Source organism: Aegilops tauschii, chromosome 6 (assembly GCF_002575655.3).
Source record: "Aegilops tauschii subsp. strangulata cultivar AL8/78 chromosome 6, Aet v6.0, whole genome shotgun sequence".
NCBI classification, from domain to species: domain Eukaryota; kingdom Viridiplantae; phylum Streptophyta; class Magnoliopsida; order Poales; family Poaceae; genus Aegilops; species Aegilops tauschii.
In genome coordinates, this window is record NC_053040.3 from 359,762,424 (window position 1) to 359,782,821 (window position 20,398).

Genomic DNA, 20,398 nt, shown 5'->3' on the forward strand with positions numbered 1-20,398 from the left:
AAGATAAAAGTGTTCTCCCTGAGTATGCACCGTTGCCAAAGGTCGTCGTGCCCAGACACCACGTGATGATCGAGTGTGATAAGCTCTATGTCCATCTACAACGGGTGCAAGCCAGTTTTGCACACGCAGAGTACTCAGGTTAAACTTGACGAGCCTAGCATATCCAGATATGGCCTCGGAACACTGAGACCGAAAGGTCGAGCGTGAATCATATAGTAGATATGATCAACATAGTGATGTTCACCATTGAAAGCTACTCCATTTCACGTGATGATCGGTTATGGTTTAGTTGATATGGATCACGTGATCACTTAGAGGATTAGAGGGATGTCTATCTAAGTGGGAGTTCTTAAGTATATGATTAATTGAACTTAAATTTATCATGAACTTAGTACCTGATAGTATCTTGCTTGTCTATGTTGATTGTAGATAGATGGCATGTGTTGTTGTTCCGTTGAATTTTAATGCGTTCCTTGAGAAAGCAAAGTTGAAAGATGATGGTAGCAATTACACGGACTGGGTCCGTAACTTGAGGATTATCCTCATTCCTGCACAGAAGAATTACGTCCTGGAAGCACCGCTAGGTGCCAAACCTGCTGCAGGAGCAACACCAGATGTTATGAACGTCTGGCAGAGCAAAGCTGATGACTACTCGATAGTTCAGTGTGCCATGCTTTACGGCTTAGAACCGGGACTTCAACGACGTTTTGAACGTCATGGAGCATATGAGATGTTCCAGGAGTTGAAGTTAATATTTCAAGAAAATGCCCGGATTGAGAGATATGAAGTCTCCAATAAGTTCTACAGCTGTAAGATGGAGGAGAATAGTTCTGTCAGTGAGCATATACTCAAAATGTCGGGGGTATAACAATCACTTGATTCAACTGGGAGTTAATCTTCCGGATGATAGCGTCATTGACAGAATTCTTCAATCACTGCCACCAAGCTAGCAGAGCTTCGTGATGAACTATAACATGCAAGGGATGGATAAGACGATTCCCGAGCTCTTCGCAATGCTAAAAGCTGTGGAGGTAGAAATCAAGAAGGAGCATCAAGTGTTGATGGTTAATAAGACCACCAGTTTCAAGAAAAAGGGAAAAGGGAAGAAGAGGGGGAACTTCAAGAAGAATAGCAAGCAAGTTGCTGCTCAAGAGAAGAAACCCAAGTCTGGACCTAAGCCTGAGACTGAGTGCTTCTACTGCAAGCAGACTGGTCACTGGAAGCGGAACTGCCCCAAGTACTTGGCGGATAAGAAGGATGGCAAGGTGAACAAAGGTATATGTGATATACATGTTAATGATGTGTACCTTACCAGAGCTCGCAGTAGCACCTGGGTATTTGACACTGGTTCTGTTGCTAATATTTGCAACTCAAAGCAGGGACTACGGATTAAGCGAACACTAGCCAAGGACGAGGTGACGATGCACGTGGGAAACGGTTCCAAAGTCGATGTGATCGCCGTCGGCACGCTACCTCTACATCTACCTTCGGGATTAGTATTAGACCTAAATAATTGTTATTTGGTGCCAGCGTTGAGCATGAACATTATATCTGGATCTTGTTTGATGCGAGACGGTTATTCATTTAAATCAGAGAATAATGGTTGTTCTATTTATATGAGTAATATCTTTTATGGTCATGCACCCTTGAAGAGTGGTCTATTTTTGATGAATCTTGATAGTAGTGATACACATATTCATAATGTTGAAGCCAAAAGATGCAGAGTTGATAATGATAGTGCAACTTATTTGTGGCACTGCCGTTTAGGTCATATCGGTGTAAAGCGCATGAAGAAACTCCATACTGATGGACTTTTGGAACCACTTGATTATGAATCACTTGGTACTTGCGAACCATGCCTCATGGGAAAGATGACTAAAACGCCGTTCTCCGGAACTATGGAGCGCGCAACAGATTTGTTGGAAATCATACATACAGATGTATGTGGTCCGATGAATGTTGAGGATCGCGGCGGGTATCGTTTTTTCTCACCTTCACAGATGATTTAAGCAGATATGGGTATATCTACTTAATGAAACATAAGTCTAAAACATTTGAAAAGTTCAAAGAATTTCAGAGTGAAGTTGAAAATCATCGTAACAAGAAAATAAAGTTTCTACGATCTAATCGTGGAGGAGAATATTTGAGTTACGAGTTTGGTCTACATTTGAAACAATGCGGAATAGTTTCGCAACTCACGCCACCCGGAACACCACAGCGTAATGGTGTATCCGAACGTCGTACTCATACTTTACTAGATATGGTGCGATCTATGATGTCTCTTACTAATTTACCGCTATCGTTTTGGGGTTATGCTTTAGAGACGGCCGCATTCACGATAAATAGGACACCATCAAAATCCGTTGAGATGACGCCTTATGAACTATGGTTTGGCAAGAAACCAAAGTTGTCGTTTCTTAAAGTTTGGGGCTGCGATGCTTATGTGAAAATGCTTCAACCTGATAAGCTCGAACCCAAATCGGAGAAATGTGTCTTCATAGGATACCCAAAGGAGACTGTTGGGTACACCTTCTATCACAGATCTGAAGGCAAGACATTCGTTGCTAAAAATAGATCCTTTCTAGAGAAGGAGTTTCTCTTGAAAGAAGTGAGTGGGAGGAAAGTAGAACTTGATGAGGTAACCATACCTGCTCCCTTATTGGAAAGTAGTTCATCACAGAAACCGGTTCCTGTGATGTCTATACCAATTAGTGAGGAAGTTAATGATGATTATCATGGAACTTTAGATCAAGTTGTTACTGAACCTCGTAGGTCAACCAGAGTAAGATCCGCACCAGAGTGGTATGGTAATCATGTTCTGGAAGTTATGTTACTAGACCATGACGAACCTACGAACTATGAAGAAGCGATGGTGAACCCAGATTCCGCAAAATGGCTTGAGGCCATGAAATCTGAGATGGGATCCATGTATGAGAACAAAGTGTGGACTTTGGTTGACTTGCCCGATGATCGGCAAGCCATTGAGAATAAATGGATCTTCAAGAAGAAGACTGACGCTGACGGTAATGTTACTGTCTATAAAGCTCGACTTGTTGCGAAAGGTTTTCGACAAGTTCAAGGGATTGACTACGGTGAGACCTTCTCACCCATAGCGATGCTTAAGTCTGTCCGAATCATGTTAGCAATTGCCGCATTTTATGATTATGAAATTTGGCAAATGGATGTAAAAACTGCATTCATGAATGGATTTCTGGAAGAAGAGTTGTATATGATGCAACCGGAAGGTTTTGTCGATCCAAAGGGAGCTAACAAAGTGTGCAAGCTCCAGCGATCCATTTATGGACTGGTGCAAGCCTCTCGGAGTTGGAATAAACGCTTTGATAGTGTGATCAAAGCATTTGGTTTTGTACAGACTTTTGGAGAAGCCTGTATTTACAAGAAAGTGAGTGGGAGCTCTGTAGCATTTCTGATATTATATGTGGATGACATATTGCTGATTGGAAATGATATAGAATTTCTGGATAGCATAAAGGGATACTTGAATAAAAAATTTCAATGAAAGACCTCGGTAAAGCTGCTTATATATTGGGCATCAAGATTTATAGAGATAGATGAAGACGCTTAATTGGACTTTCACAAAGCACATACCTTGACAAAGTTTTGAAGAAGTTCAAAATGGATCAAGCAAAGAAAGGGTTCTTGCCTGTGTTACAAGGTGTGAAGTTGAGTAAGACTCAATGCCCGACCACTGCAGAAGATAGAGAGAAGATGAAAGATGTTCCCTATGCTTCAGCCATAGGCTCTATCATGTATGCAATGCTGTGTATCAGACCTGATGTGTGCCTTGCTATAAATCTAGCAGGGAGGTACCAAAGTAATCCAGGAGTGGATCACTGGACAGCGGTCAAGAACATCCTGAAATACCTGAAAAGGACTAAGGATATGTTTCTCGTTTATGGAGGTGACAAAGAGCTCATTGTAAATGGTTACGTTGATGCAAGCTTTGACACTGATCCGGACGATTCTAAATCGCAAACCGTATACGTGTTTACATTGAACGGTGGAGCTGTCAGTTGGTGCAGTTCTAAACAAAGTGTCGTGGCGGGATCTACGTGTGAAGCGGAGTACATAGCTGCTTCGGAAGTAGCAAATGAAGGAGTCTAGATGAAGGAGTTCATATCCGATCTAGGTGTCATCCCTAGTGCATCGGGTCCAATGAAAATCTTTTGAGACAATACTGGTGCAATTGCCTTGGCGAAGGAATCCAGATTTCACAAGAGAACCAAGCACATCAAGAGACGCTTCAATTCCATCCGGGATCTAGTCCAGGTGGGAGACATAGAAATTTGCAAGATACATACGGATCTGAATGTTGCAGACCTGCTGACTAAGCCTCTTCCACGAGCAAAACATGATCAGCACCAAGACTCCATGGGTGTTAGAATCATTACTGTGTAATCTAGATTATTAACTCTAGTGCAAGTGAATGATTGAAGGAAATATGCCCTAGAGGAAATAATAAAGTTATTATTTATTTCCTTATATCATGATAAATGTTTATTATTCATGCTAGAATTGTATTAACCGGAAACATAATACTTGTGTGAATACATAGACAAACAGAGTGTCACTAGTATGCCTCTACTTGACTAGCTCGTTGATTAAAGATGGTTATGCTTCCTAGCCATAGACATGGGTTGTCATTCTATTAGGAGAATGATGTGATTGACTTGACCCATTCTGTTAGCTTAGCACTCGATCATTTAGTATGTTGCTGTTGCTTTATTCATGACTTATACATGTTCCTATGACTATGAGATTATGCAACTCCCGTTTACCGGAGGAACACTTTGTGTGCTACCAAACGTCACAACGTAACTGTGTGATTATAAAGGTGCTCTACAGGTGTCTCCGAAGGTACTTGTTGGGTTAGCGTATTTCGAGATTAGGATTTGTCACTCTGATTGTCGGAGAGGTATCTCTGGGCCCACTCGGTAATGCACATCACTTAAGCCTTGCAAGCATTGCAACTAATGAGTTAGTTGTGGAATATGTATTACGGAACGAGTAAAGTGACTTGTCGGTAACGAGATTGAAGTAGGTATTGAGATACCGACGATCGTATCTCGGGTAAGTAACATACCGATGACAAAGGGAACAACGTATGTTGTTATGCATTCTGACCGATAAAGATCTTCATAGAATATGTGGGAGCCAATATGAGCATCCAGGTTCCGCTATTGGTTATTGACCGGAGACGAGTCTCGGTCATGTCTACATAGTTCTCGAACCCGTAGGGTCCGCACGCTTAAAGTTTTGATGACAGTTATATTATGAGTTTATGAGTTTTGATGTACTGAAGGTAGTTCCGAGTCCAGGATGTGATCACGGACATGACGAGGAGTCTCGAAATGGTCGATACATGAAGATTGATATATTGGAAGCCTATATTTGGATATCGGAAGTGTTCTGGGTGAAATCAGGATTTTACCGGAGTACCGGAGGGGTTACCGGAACTCCCCGGGGGTTTAATGGGCCATAGTTGGCCTTAGTGGAGAAGAGGAGAGGTGGCTAGGGCAGGGCTGCGCGCCCCTCCCCCTCTAGTACGAATAGGACAAGGAGAGGGGGCGGTGCCCCCTTTCCTTCCTCTCTCCCTCCTCTTTCCCCCCTTCTCCTAATCCAACAAGGAAGGGAGGGAGTCCTACTCCCGGTGGGAGTAGGACTCCTCCTGGCACGCCTCCTCCTGGCCGGCTACCTCTCCCCCCTTGCTCCTTTATATACGAGGGCAGGGGGCACCCCAAAGACACAACAATTGATTTGATCTTTTAGCCGTGTGCAGTGCCCCCCTCCACCATAGTCCACCTCGATAATACTGTAGCGATGCTTAGGTGAAGCCCTGCGTCGGTAGAACATCATCATCGTCACAACGCCTTCGTGCTGACGAAACTCTCCCTCAACACTCGGCTGGACCGGAGTTTGAGGGACGTCATCGGGCTGAACGTGTGCTGAACTTGGAGGTGCCGTGCGTTCAGTACTTGATCGGTCGGATCGTGAAGACGTACGACTACATCAACCACATTGTGCTAACGCTTCCGCTTTCGGTTTACAAGGGTACGTGGACAACACTCTCCCCTCTCGTTGCTATGCATCACCATGATCTTGCGTGTGCGTAGGGATTTTTTGAAATTACTACGTTCCCCAACACTTGCCACCTTCATGACACAAGCAGGAAGACTATTACTAGTGAAGCCCATCTTTGCTTCACTACCAATCTTCTTTATGTGCTGCTTGGATATCCCTGAGACAATCAAGAAACAGATCATTAAATATCTTAGGCACTGCCTTTGGAGAGGATCCGATATGGAAGATCATAGACCTGGTTTAGTCAAATGGCAAACTGTTTGTAGGCGAAAGAATCAAGGAGGGCTGGGAATCAAGGATCTGAATACTCACAATAAGGCTCTGCTGCTGAAAAACCTGCATAAGTTTTACAACAGGCAAAATATACCTTGGGTTAACATTATTTGGGAAGCTTATTACAGTGATGGACATCTTCCAGGAGATCAAATGAAGGGCTCATTCTGGTGGAGAGCAAACTTAAAACTGATTGATCTATTCAAATCTATGGCCAAATGTAACCTGGGTGATGGAAAATCAGCTGCATTTTGGTATGATTTCTGGTCCTCCAATTGTCTGAACCACAAATTTCCAGAGATCTTTTCTTTTGCAAGGGATACACACATTACAGTTCACACAGCTCTGCAAACTGAATTCATGGAAGACCAGTTTCACCTACCATTTACAACACAAGCATACCAGTAGTTCCTGCAATTAGAAGATATCTGTGAAGGCATAAAAACATTGTATCACATTACTTCCATAGATACCTGGAGTTACATTTGGGGATCCCAACAATTCTCCACTGAGAAAGCTTATAATGTCATGATTGGTATAATAGCTACTCCACCACACTTCCAATGGATCTGGAAAAGCTCATGTCAGCCAAAGGACAAGATCTTCTTCTGGATGGGTTTGCATGATACAGTGAATACAAGGAATCTGCTCAGGAGGAAAACTTTCTACTTGGAATCATATAACGGTGCTCTCATGAGATGTCAACATGAAGAAACATTATTTCGCCTGTTCTGGGAAGGCCCTTTTGTAGCTAGATGTTGGGATTTTGTATGCCCAAATAGAGATGCACCAAAATCAATCTGGGAAGCTATACAGGACACAACAAATAAATTGGGATTACCATTTGCCATGGAAATTGTTATCCTAGAATCCTGGGACATTTGGATAACTTGATTTTTGAAAACATACAGCCTTCATTCCACGGCTGGAGAGCAATCTACATCTGGAACTCAAATTCCTAAAGTACAAAATCAAGGAAAAATATGTTGCTCTGTTCAACACATGGCTGGATCTCTTGACCTGATGGTCACCTAGTTTAGCTTGCTCTTTTTCCTCCTTTCTTTTTATTCTTCCTCTTTTGTATTCCTTTTTCTTTCTTCTCTTCTCTTCTTTTATTTATTTCTTTTATTTATTAGGCTTTCCTCAAGCCTTTTGTAACATTTTGTACTTCTTCCATTTGGGCTTTTTTAATATATAAAAATAGAAGTGGGGCATTGCCCTACTGTGTACAGTAAAAAAAAACAAAGCATGGTATCTCAGAAATAACTTACTATATTATAACATACAGTACCATGGTTCACCAATACATACTGGAGTTCAAATACATAGTGGAGTTCAAATGCTGCCATTTATCCTTTGCTAGCAAAGGATGGACAACATAAATAATTGATACATACACACCCAAAGTTCACAATTTGTACAACCATACATTACACAAGCATAGTTAACAAGGTCATTACACAACCATACTTCCCAAAAGGTCAGCAATGCCCGGTGATCTTCATGAACACCTTGTTCATTCCTCTAACATGGCTTGGATCCCATTGATCTTCTGCTTTTCCTCTCCCTTGATGAGCTTAGCAACATGAAGCTTTAACTGTACCCTCTCCTCACTAAACTTCTCCTTTCCCTTTAGTAGATCAGCAACCTAAAGCTTCAACCCTAGCTTCTCATGGGTGAGCTTCTCCTCACTTTTTTTCAACTCTGCATTTTGAAACTCCATTTTAATCCTAGCTTCAGTCAGCACTTCCTTCTCTTTCCTGTGTTTCAACTTCAAGTTCTGGATGACAGTTGCTTGAGCTCTTGTCAAGTTCACTAGGAGATCATACTTTTCCTGAAGCTTCTGGTGATCTGCATCTTTCTTTGCGATCTCTTCCTTCATACCAGCCACCAGCTCACTTCTAAATTGCTGCTAATATGTTAGGTTAGATTGCAGATAACTGAAATCTATCACCCTGTTGATACGTCTCCAACGTATCTATAATTTTTGATTGTTCCATGCTATTATATTATCTGTTTTGGATGTTTACTGGGCTTTACTAAGCACTTTTATATTATTTTTGGGACTAACCTATTAACTGAAGGCCCAGTGCAAATTGCTGTTTTTTTGCCTATTTCAGTGTTTCGCAGAAAAGGAATATCAAATGGAATCCAAACGGAATGAAACCTTTGGGAGAGTTATTTTTGGAACAAACGTGATCCAGGGGACTTGGAGTGGACGTCAAGAAAGAAGCGAGGAGGCCACGAGGCAGGGAGGCGCTCCCCCACCCTTGTGGGCCCCTCGCAGCTCCACCGACCTACTTCTTCCTCCTATATATACACATATACCCCGAAAACATCCAGGAGCACCACAAAACCCTATTTCCACCGCCGCAACCTTCTGTACCCATGAGATCCCATCTTGGGGCCTTTTCTGGCGCTCCGCCGGAGGGGTAATCGATCACGGAGGGCTTCTAGATCAATACCATAGCCTCTCCGATGATGTGTAAGTAGTTTACCACAGACCTTCGGGTCCATAGTTATTAGATAGATGGCTTCTTCTCTCTCTTTGGATCTCAATACAAAGTTCTCCTCGATTCTCTTGGAGATCTATTCGATTTAATTCTTTTTGCGGTGTGTTTGTCGAGATCCGATGAATTGTGGGTTGATGATCAAGATTATCTATGAACAATATTTGAATCTCCTCTGAATTCTTTTATGTATGATTTGTTATCTTTGCAAGTCTCTTCGAATTATCAGTTTGGTTTGGCCTACTAGATTGATCTTCCTTGCAATGAGAGAAGTGCTTAGCTTTGGGTTCAATCTTGCGTTGCTCGATCCCAGTGACAGTAGGGGAAACGACACGTATTGTATTGTTGCCATCGAGGATAAAAAGATGGGGTTTATATAATATTTCTTGAATTTATCCCTCTACATCATGTCATCTTGCCTAATGCATTACTCTGTTCTTATGAACTTAATACTCTAGATGCATGCTGGATAGCGGTCGATGTGTGGAGTAATAGTAGTAGATGCAGAATCGTTTCGGTCTACTTGTCACAGACGTGATGCCTATATACATGATCATGCCTAGATATTCTCATAACTATGCACTTTTCAATCAATTGCTCGACAGTAATTTGTTCACCCACCGTAATACTTATGCTATCTCGAGAGAAGCCACTAGTAACCTATGGCCCCCGGGTCTATTTTCCATCATATAAGTGTCCAATCTATTTTACTTTGCAATCTTTACTTTTCAATCTAGATCATAAAAATACCAAAAATATTTATCTTTTTATCTCTATCAGATCTCACTTTTGGAAGTGGCCGTGAAGGGATTGACAACCCCTTTATCGCGTTGGTTGCAAGGTTCTTATTTGTTTGTGTAGGTATGAGGCGACTTGCGTGCAGTCTCCTACTGGATTGATACCTTGGTTCTCAAAAAGTGAGGGAAATACTTACGCTACTTTGTTGCATCACCCTTTCCTCTTCAAGGGAAAACCAACCCAGTGCTCAAGAGGTAGCACCTGTCCTCCTGGAAATTCATAAGTTCATGCACATCTTGAACTAACTTGTCATAGTTGGCTTCCAATTTCTTTTTCTCTTCTGTCAGATGGTGAATCTTTAGAGCACTTTCAAGATTGCCATTCCTCCTAGCAATCTTGGCATCTTCATACATTTCCCAAAGCTTCAACAATGCATTATGCGTTGTTGGGGGCCACTGGTGATCAACCCATTCAACAAACCCACAGTTTTGACCTTCTTGGAAAAATAACAAAGGCAACAGTGAGTTTAATGCCATGGTTAGTACAATTCATCTAAATATATAAGATCCGTAGCACATTTAGTAATAACACATGCAACAGTAAGTTCACAGCCTTGCTAAATACACTACATTAGCATGTGGTCTTCAAACTAACAACACATGCAACTGCCTACAAGAGCAATACTTAGTTCACAGCCTAGAAGAGGATATGCATCTCTAGTAACACAATAGCTACTGGGAGTAGCCCACTCCTCCTCCATCTAAATATATAGTTAGTTTACAGCATATGCATTATAGCAATACACTAGCTAATGAGAGTAACTACTGTCAACAGTAAGCAATAGTTACTTATTGGGAGTAACAGATCAGCTAATGGAGGGGCTAATGTGAGCACTAAGCAACATTGCATTTGGCAACAAGTATAAAGGAAGAGCATGTGCACACAACAGGAGCACATATTTAGCAAAATTGCACTCCAGTAAACTTAATATTGAGCATTCCTACAATGAGCACTACACTAGGGCATATAAGACTAACAAATTGACCATAGACATAGCTGAATCACACTTAGCAGCAAACAAGACTCTGCCACTATCAATGAACACAATCCTGTACATAATCAAAGTAGGCAAGAAACATACCAGCTCTGCACATGCTAAGAACCTTCTCCCAGTGTCTGTTCCTTCAAATGCAACCAACCTCTCTGATGCCTTGCCATGCTTCTCACAGAACACCATAAGATCTAGCTCAAGCCCCTTGTACTCCGGGTCCTCAAGTGAATAGGGGACCTGCAGAAGCAAATCTAAGTTAACACCATGTGCAGACGAGGAGGAAACCACATCAAAGCAAATCCCCAGATCAAAATCAAGCTAAACACAAAAATCCCCAATTCTCAAACCCTAACCCTAGCTCCAATGAACTCACCTGGTTGAGTCCATCGGTGGAAGAGGAGGAGTGAATGTGTGAGAGGCTTGAGGTGTCCTCACTGCTTTCGTCCTCGAAAACCATGGCTGCGGCAGTGTGGTGTTACGGCCGGCGGGCGGGGACACAGGCAGCGGTGAGGGAGCGAGGAGCGAGGAGGAAGAGGAAGAATGGAGCGGGGGGTGGCTCGGGCCGACAGCTATCGAGGGTAAAACGGTTCGAGCCGGCCTCGTCCGAGTCATCACGCGGGTACGCACACACTGGACAGTGTGGCACCTGATGGGCGGGCCAAACGGTCAGTTCATCCCTCAATACGTATAAACAGTCGTTTTAGCCTATTTTGCAATGCCTCACCCAGAGTTGGTACTAACACGTAAAAATTACCAATCTTGGTACCAATATGCTTATAATGCCCCAATTTGTGGTACTTCTGTGCAATTAACTCACATCTATCAGGTTCCTAATCACAAATCTCATCTCCTGGGAATTTACATTAATTGCCATTTGCCTCTCGTTTTCATTTCCCCCACTTCTAAAACGTTTTTGCGGAAAGGACAAAAATATTTGCCTTTTTATTTGCCTTCTTTTCTGTTTGTCTTTTTTATTGTTTGCCATGTGCCTTCTATTTGCTTGCGTCTTTGCATGCTAAAAATATACTGATATGGATCCTCATCCACTTGCTAATCTTCTTAAAAGATCCAATTATGATGAACCAATTGCTAGTGAATTGAGTTCACTAGATTATATTTATGAAGTTTTTCTTGAAATTCGTGAATCTGAAAATTGTGATGAAGTGATTGATAAAGTGATTCGTGATATCTCTTTCAATGAACAACTTGATTGCGATGAAGTTATTATAAATTCTATTATTGTCAATTGTGTTAATGATATGTGAAACCCCAAGCTTGGGGATGATGATTTTTTTATGTTCACTACTTATTGCAATGATCATGATTGGGGTGATAATGTTTCTTATGATCTTGAAATTTTATTCAAGCCACATGATGAATATGATATTGATGTTTGCAATAATATTGAAAGTGGGTTTGGAAGAGCGTCAACTTTAGGTAAAAATAATCCCACGTATTTGGAGAGTGTTCAGTCTTATGAAATTATTGATAAAAGTGGGCTTGGAGAGGTCATGACTTTGCTTGATGATAATCCCACTATTTTGGAAGAGTGTCAACTTTGCATGCATGTGGATCATGAAGAGAATATTTTATTTGATAGCTATATTGTTGAATTTGATTACGGTCCTACATGTAATTACTATGAGAGAGGAAAAATATGGTTGTACAAATTTTCATGTTACTAAATCACCTCTCTTTACGTTGAAATTATTAATCCTTCCTTCTTCCTATTTGCATATGCTAGAAATTACTTGTATTGATAAAAAAATCCCTATAAAATGCCTATGCATAGGAAGTATGTTAGACTTAAACTTGTTTTTCACATAATACATGATGCTCTCTTTGTGCTTCAATTTTTTGTCTTTCATGTGAGCATCATTAAAATTATTATGCCTAGCTAGGGGCATAAAACAATAGTGCTTGTTGGGAAGCATCCCAATGAATAAAATAATTTTTTTCTCTTTTTATTTCTATTTTTTTGTGTTGACACAATCATGCTACTGTTATGATTGTGTTTTTGTGTTTTAATTAGTGTGTGTGCCATGTAAATCCTTTGGGATCATGTTGGGTGATAGTTGATTTGATCTTGTTAAAAAACAGAAACTTTTGCGCCCAGTAGCTGAATTGTTAAAAATCACAGAAGCGAGATAAAATTCTGATTTTTGTACACAATATTTATATAAAAATTTCCTACGTTGTCCTAATTTTTCAGAATTTTTGGAGCTCCATAAGTATGGTCAAAGTCTAGATTACTACAGACTGTTATGTTTTTGACAGATTCTGTTTTCGTTGCAATGTGTGCTTATTTTGATGAATCCATGGATTGTATCGGGGGGTATAAGCCATGACAAAGTTGGAATACAGTAGGTATAATGCAATAATAAAATATGAATGGGTTTGCAACAGTACTTAGAGTGGTGATTTGCTTTATTATACTAACGGATCTCACGAAGGTTTTGTTAAGCTTTGTGTGATTGAAGATTTCAAGTTTTGGGTGAGATCACGATGGATGAAGGAATAAGGAGTGAAAAGAGCCTAAGATTGGGGATGCCCATGGCACCCCAAGTTAATATTAAAGGAGAACCAAGCAACTTATCTTGGGGATGCCCCGGAAGGCATCCCCTCTTTCTTCTAACGACCACTAGTAAATATACTTGGAGCTATATTTTTATTCATCACACATCATGAGTTTTGCTTGGATTGTATTATAGGAGTCTTTGCTTGTTTTGCTTTTTAGTTTGTCACAATTATCCATGCTGGACACACCTATTTGAGAGAGCCATAATGATGCTATGATTTGTTAGAATTGCTCTGTGTGCTTCACTTAAATTTTTTGAGCTATGGAATTGATCTAGTGCTGCACTGATATCTTTTTCAGCACGGTGTGCTTTAATTTTTATGAAGAAATACTCTCATGATTCACTTAGATTTATTTGAGAGTTAGGAATTTTTTTCGAAGAAATTCTCTCATGCTTCACTTATATTATTTCGAGAGATGAAAATCTTTATGCTCATGTTCTTCACTTAAATTTGTTTGAGCTTGTCAAAAGCAATGGCAATATATGAAACTAGTCCCAAAGTGATAGATATTCAAGAGGGATAGAAATAAAACTTTCATGAAGATATTGGACAAAATAAACTTGATTCTTTGTAATAGTTTTGAGATATGATGATCGTAATATATGAGTCATGTTGGTAAATAATTATGCTTTAGTAAGAATATTGGTGTTAAGGCTTGTGATTCCATATGCGAGCACGAAAGTCAATATGTATGCAATGGAATTACATCCTACTTGTGGTGCATTGTTCGGTGTTAGTTATGCTTAATGCTCGTTTTTGAGAATTTTCGTTTCTTGGTTGGTTGCTTCTCAATCTATTTGCTAGCCTCTATTTGCATTAAGTGGGAATACTGCTTGTACATCCAAAATCCTTAAACCAGTTATGCCATATGAGTCCATGATACGTCTCGACCGTATCTATAATTTATGAAGTATTCATGCCATGTTTACAACAATTTTACATGGTTTTGGTATGATTTGGATGGAACTAACCCGGACTGACGCCGTTTTCAGCAGAACTACCGTGGTGTTGTTTTTTGTGCAGAGATAAAAGTTCTCCAAATGCAATGTAACTATTTGACGAATTTTTAGGAACAACAGAGGCACTAGAAGCTTCGTGGGAGGACCAGAAGGTGAAGGTGGTGAGCACAAGACACCTGGGTGTGCCAGGAGGCCCAGGCGCGCCCAGGTGGGTTGTGCTCACCTCGAGGCCTATTTCGCGTGTAACCAACGCCAAATATCCTGTAAATACAGAAACCCCCAGAGATAACCCTAGATCGGAAGTTCCACCACCGCAAGCCTCTGTAGCCACGAAAAACCAATCTAGACCCTATTTCGGCAATCCGCCGGGGGGGGGGGGGAGTCATCACCGGTGGACATCTTTATCATCCCCGCGTCCACCATGATGAGGAGGGAGTAGTCCACCCTCGGGGCTAAGGGTTTGTCCCAATAGCTATGTGTTTAATCTCTCTCTCTCTCTCTCTCTCTCTCTCTCGTGTTCTTGATTTGGCACGATCTTGATGTATCGCGAGCTTTGTTAATATGGTGTTTTCCCCTCTATATCTTGTTGTGACGAATTGAGTTTTCCCTTTGAGATTTCATTATTATCGGATTGAATACTTTGATGGATTTGAGAGCACTTGATGTATGTCTTGCTATGAATACCCGTGGTGACAATGGGGTATCATATTGATTCACTTGATATGTGTTTTGGCACTCAACCCGCGGATTCCCGAGGTGACATTGGGGTAATCTATGCATAGGGGTTGACGCACGTTCTCGTCTTTGTTTCTCTGGTAGAAATCTTGTGGCACTCTTTGAGGTTCTTTGTGTTGGATTGAGTATTATGAATCTGAAATTGATTGATGCATACCGTATAATCAACTCATAGATACTCGTGGTGACATTGGAGTATCTAGGTGACATTAGAGTTGGTTGATGTGTATCATATGGTGTTGTTTTAGTACGAACTCTTAGATTGATCGATTGGAAAGGATAACTTGGTGTTATTTTAGTATGAACTCTTGGATAGATCGATCGGAAAGGCTGACTTTGAGGTGGTTTCGTACCCTACAAACATTTTTTTCTTATGTTCTCCGCTAGATAAGAACTTTGCAGTGATTCTTCATCGCATGTTGAGGGATGGTTATATGATCCAATTATATTAGCATTGTTGGGAGATTGCACTGGCGAAAGTACATACCCTAGGCTTTATTTTCAAGCATTGCAATACCGTTTGTGCTCACTTTTGTTACTCGCTACCTTACTATTTTTATTGTTACTATTACAAAAATCAATATCTACTATCCATATTACACTTGTATCACCATCTCTTCGGCGAACTAGTGCACCTATAAAATTTACCATTGTATTTGGTGTGTTGGGGACACAAGAGACTTTTTATTGTTTGGTTGCAGGGTTGTTTGAGAGAGACCATCTTCATCCTGCGCCTCCCACGGATTGATAAACCTTAGGTCATCCACTTGAGGGAAAATTGCTACTGTCCTACAAAACTTTGCGCTTGGAGGCCCAACACAAGTATACAAGAACAAGTTGTGTAGTAGACATCAAGCTCTTTTCTGGCACCGTTGCCAGGGAGGTGAGTGCTTGAAGGTATATCTTTAGATCTTGTAATTGAATCTTTTAGTTTCTTGTTTTATCACTAGTTTGGTTTATAAAAGAAAACAACAAAAAATGGAATTGATTGGGTCTCATATTGTTCATCTTCATCATGTCTTTCTTGAAAATGACGGAAAGGAAAATTGTGCTAAATTGATAGAAGAAGAATTCAATAAAATGATTGGCATGAATGATGAGAATGATTGCAATGTTGCTAGTATAAATTCTTCGAATATCCATGATGCTAGTGATATGCAAAGGCATAAGCTTGGGGATGCTATATTTGATGAAGATGATATTTTTAGTCCCCGAAGTTTTGATGAGAAAATTTATTATGATGATAGCATGCCTCCTATTTATGATGATTATATTGATGAAAGTGGGTTTGTAAGAGTGTCAACTCTAGGTAGTATTGATCCCACTATTTTGGAGGGTGTTGAATCTTATTGTTATAATTATGAAAGTGGATTTGGAGAGGTCATGACTTTATTAGTGAGAATTCCACTATTGCGGAAGAGGTTTCAATTTACTATAATAAAAAAGTTGCTATCTATGATGATTACGGTGATGACATGTATGCTATACTGAATAATGATTACTATGAAACTTGTCATCATGATTTTATTTTTCAATCTCATGATAGTTATTTTGTTTAGTTTGCTCCCACTACTATTCATGAGAACAAATTTTCTTATGTGGAGAGTAATAAAAAAATTATGCTTGTGGATCATGGAAAGAATGCTTTATGTGATAGTTATGTTGTTGAATTCATTCATGATGCTACTGAAAATTATTATGAGAGAGGTACATATGCTTTTACATATCTCACTAATCTCAAGTTTCCTCTCTTTTTGTTGAAAGTATTGAAATCATGCTTCTTGTGCCTTCCTATGCTAGTTGATTCTTGTTCCCATAAATTTTTTGCTCACGAAATCTCTATGCATAGGAAGTGGGTTAGACTTAAATGTGCTTGCCATGTGATTCATGATGCTCTTTTTCATGTTTCAATTACTATTCGTATGTGAGCATCATTGAAATCATCATGCCTAGCTAAAAAGGCATAAAAGAAAAGCGCTTGTTGGGAGACAACCCAACACTTTTACATACTGCTTTTGTGTGTTCACATGATTAAGCTATTGTAGTAATCATGTTTTATTGCTTTTGTTTCAATAAAAGTGCCAAGTAAATCCTTTGGGATAGTGTGGATGATAGTTGATTTGATTCTGTGAAAAAACAGAAACTTTTGCGCCTAGTATCAGAATTATTAAAATTCACTGGAACGTGCATTTGATCTGAATTTTTTACACATGCACTACTAGGGAAAACCCTAGTAGTAGTGCAGGTTTTGAGGCTATCAGCAGCGCGGGCACCCGCGCTACTACTACGGCGCTACAACTAACTGTTAGTAGTAGTGCGGTCTGTACCCGTGCTACTACTATTGACTATATCAGCAGCGCTTTTCCTGAACGCGCTACTATTAGTTAGCTGTAGCGCTTTCCTAGCCCCGCGCTACTTCTATATCTTTCATCACCCCCCCCCCGCTTCCTATCCCGTTTCAGTTCCAATAAACTGCAATTTCCAGATACTAGGTACTACTAGATATCAATTTCATAAAGCATTATAGGTATTAGGTAGTACTCCCTCCGTTCCAAATTACTCGTCGTGGTTTTAGTTCAAATTTGAACTAAAACCACGACGAGTAATTTGGAACGGAGGGAGTACTAGATAACAATTTCATATATAGTCAACATGCATCCTCAAGCGGTACTAGGTGATATCGACGATGATCATCATATGTAGTTCTAGATGATATCGACGACGATCATCATATGTAGTTCTAGATGATATCAACGACGATCATCATATGTAGTTCTAGATGATATAGCCACACACACATATGTTGTTCTAGATGATATCGACGACGATCATCATCCTCAAGCCTGGGCGGTGGGTGTTCCTGATAGTAATTAGGATGGCCTGTCCAACACGAAGATTCTTGCCAACGAGGAATCTCTTCCACCTAACCGAATTTAAATGTGTGCGACCGTCCGTGTCCATGCGGTAAGTACAGGTGGTGATGGAGCCCCTTGCGGTAAGGTGTAGTCCAGCTGAGACTTCTTCATCAGGCTCGATACCACAACTCACAGATTGGCTCTTTGGCAATTTCTGAATAAGAAAAACATATCAATTAATAAATAGCCTCACACATACTTTTGCAAATATATTTCTATTAAGTATAGATATCTACAATTTCAAAAGACATAGTACTACACATTTGTACTAAGCATGAATTCTACTAATAAGTATATATGGATTATCTACACTATCAATAGCTCCCTGGATTCTACACTAATAAGCATGTGATCGGAGTCTACACTAAAGCATAATATCGACTAGATTCCACACAGCATATCATTGGACTCTACACTAAGTATATCATCGGATAATTTGCATTTGTAAGTATAACATACCATATCATGCCGATCGACCATGGTACTTGTCAGGCGGGTCACAAATGACACCCCGACAAAGTCATCACGTGGCAGAATTATGTCCCATAGGTTGCACACCTCCTCCTCGCTCAGCCTCATTCTTTGAGCTACGATGGCTTCATGAAGTGGGTCCTCATCATCTTCATCGAGTGGGTCCTCATTATCTTCATCATCTTCGTCATCTTCATCTTCTTCCACCAGGTTGATATAAATGATAGCCAGCTTGGGTCTTTCTGCTCTCTAGGAGAAGCTGATCAACTCACCACCAGTAAGACGCATGCGGGCGAGGAAACGGGCCCATCCATCTCCTCCAATCTGCGACATATTGTGTCCTTTCTCGACCTCCATAGTGTACGACCCCCAGGAGCCTCAAATGTCACAGTGTCTCCTGTCATCTTGTTGAATTTCAACCTCACATTGCATGGGACGATATGTGTAAAAAAGCAAAATGACACAATGCAGTAATGCCAACACTAAAAATAAAAATAGTTGTTACATTTCATATAATTTCTTACCGCTGCATGACAAAAACTCGGCTGGAAGTAGATGCCGAACAGCTTGCCAGTTACAAGGCTGCTGGCGCACCTTGACTTTCACAGTTGACATGGTGGTGGTGTTGCCATTTTCCTAAAGCAATATGAGCAAAGGATTAACGATCCACTTCATAGGAAAGAAAAACAGTAGCATGTGATATTTTTGGTTCTTCTTCAGTTATATTTTCATAGCTTACTAACACCTTCTACCAAGAAAAACTTTTCACAAATATCTACCAAATCAGGGTACCGCCTACCAAGACATTTCATCTAATTTGGCCCCTATTGCCTAAGATAATTGATTAAAAAAACAAGTGGAAAATTTACCTAAATTGGCACCTACATTTTGCCCAAAAATAACCTATTACAGAAAAACAAAGCATCTAGCTATCCATGTACAGAAAAAAATAACAATAAAATGGTGCATTTCTTTCCAAGCATCTACCTAGGTGGTGCCAAATCTTCAGAGCTATCAACCAGCGTACTAAATCAACTAAATCAAAATGTTCTATAAATTAACTAGCCTACTAAATAAACTAGCCTACTAAATCAACTAAATCAAAATGTTCTAAATCAACTAAATCAACTAGCCTACTAAATCAACTAAATCAAAATGTTGCATATGAACTGGCCTACTAAATCAAAATGTAGCAGGGAGGAGGGGTTGTAGATGGAGGAGGGAGAAGGAGGGGCGACTGGAGGAGGGAGGAGAGAGTAGGACGGAGGAGGAAGGCAGAGCGAGGAGGGTGCGGCCGGCTGCGAGTGGAGGGAGGACGGAGGAGGAGGGTGGTACCGAGTCCAGCGAGGAGGAGGAGGTGACGGCGGCGCAGAGAGAGGAGGGGTAGGCGAGGGTGGCCGGCGCAGAGGGGTTGAGTGTGAGTGGATCAGAGACAGGAGAGTTGGGGGTGGGAGATAGAATGGCTTAGCAGTAGCGCGCTATAGGGAAAGGTGCTACTGCTAAACGACCTAGCAGTAGCGCCTTTCACAAAGAACGCGCTACAGCTATGTGTCAGCATGTAAAAATAGACATAAAAAATACATTGATAAGCAATGATCTTTTTCTGTACAATCTGATTTGTCAACATGAGTCCTCACCGATTTAGGAACCATTGAAGACTCATATTGCGGCCACAAATTTTACACATAGAGTTCAATGAAGACCAAGTGCTTGTGATAGTTTGAGAAGTAACATATTTAAGGTGGTAGAAACCCTCTTCGCGGAGCAAGGTGGGACTAAATTTTTGTATTAAACTTAGCAGTAGCGGGTATTACGGGAATGCGCTACTGCTATGATCTGTAGCAGTAGAGCTCTTTGTTTTAACGCGCTGCTGCTAAAACTAGCTTCGTGGCGTGGTCGTGGCAATTATAGCAGTAGCGCGGCTTACGGAAGGTGCGTTACTGCTACTTTTATTTCAGCAGCGAGTTCAGCTGGAGCGTGCTGCTGCTATATTTTAAAACACGCTACTGGTAAGATTCTGTGTACAGGCTTTTCCCTAGTAGTGATGCTTGATATGCAAATTTC

General features: G+C 40.7%; 1 protein-coding gene across 1 annotated transcript; it reads right to left on the minus strand.

Moving 5' to 3' along the window:
* Nucleotides 1–8,023: 8,023 nt before the first annotated feature.
* LOC141026093 (uncharacterized) lies at nt 8,024–11,131 on the minus strand. Its single transcript, XM_073502059.1, has 3 exons — nt 11,048–11,131; nt 10,765–10,911; nt 8,024–8,284 (listed from the first exon to the last, which is right to left on the minus strand). Exons 1-3 carry the CDS (start codon nt 11,129–11,131, stop codon nt 8,024–8,026), a joined length of 492 nt encoding a protein of 163 aa, XP_073358160.1.
* Between the last annotated feature and the right edge of the window lie 9,267 nt (nt 11,132–20,398).

Bases quoted from the DNA above. Each gene is read 5' to 3' on its own strand.
- LOC141026093 (XM_073502059.1), bottom strand. From the start codon at position 11,131: ATGGTTTTCGAGGACGAAAGCAGTGAGGACACCTCAAGCCTCTCACAC. The intron at 10,912-11,047 runs GTGAGTTCATTG...TTGCTTCTGCAG, and splicing joins CCACCGATGGACTCAACCAG to GTCCCCTATTCACTTGAGGA. The intron at 8,285-10,764 runs GTATGTTTCTTG...ACATATTAGCAG, and splicing joins TCTTAGCATGTGCAGAGCTG to CAATTTAGAAGTGAGCTGGT.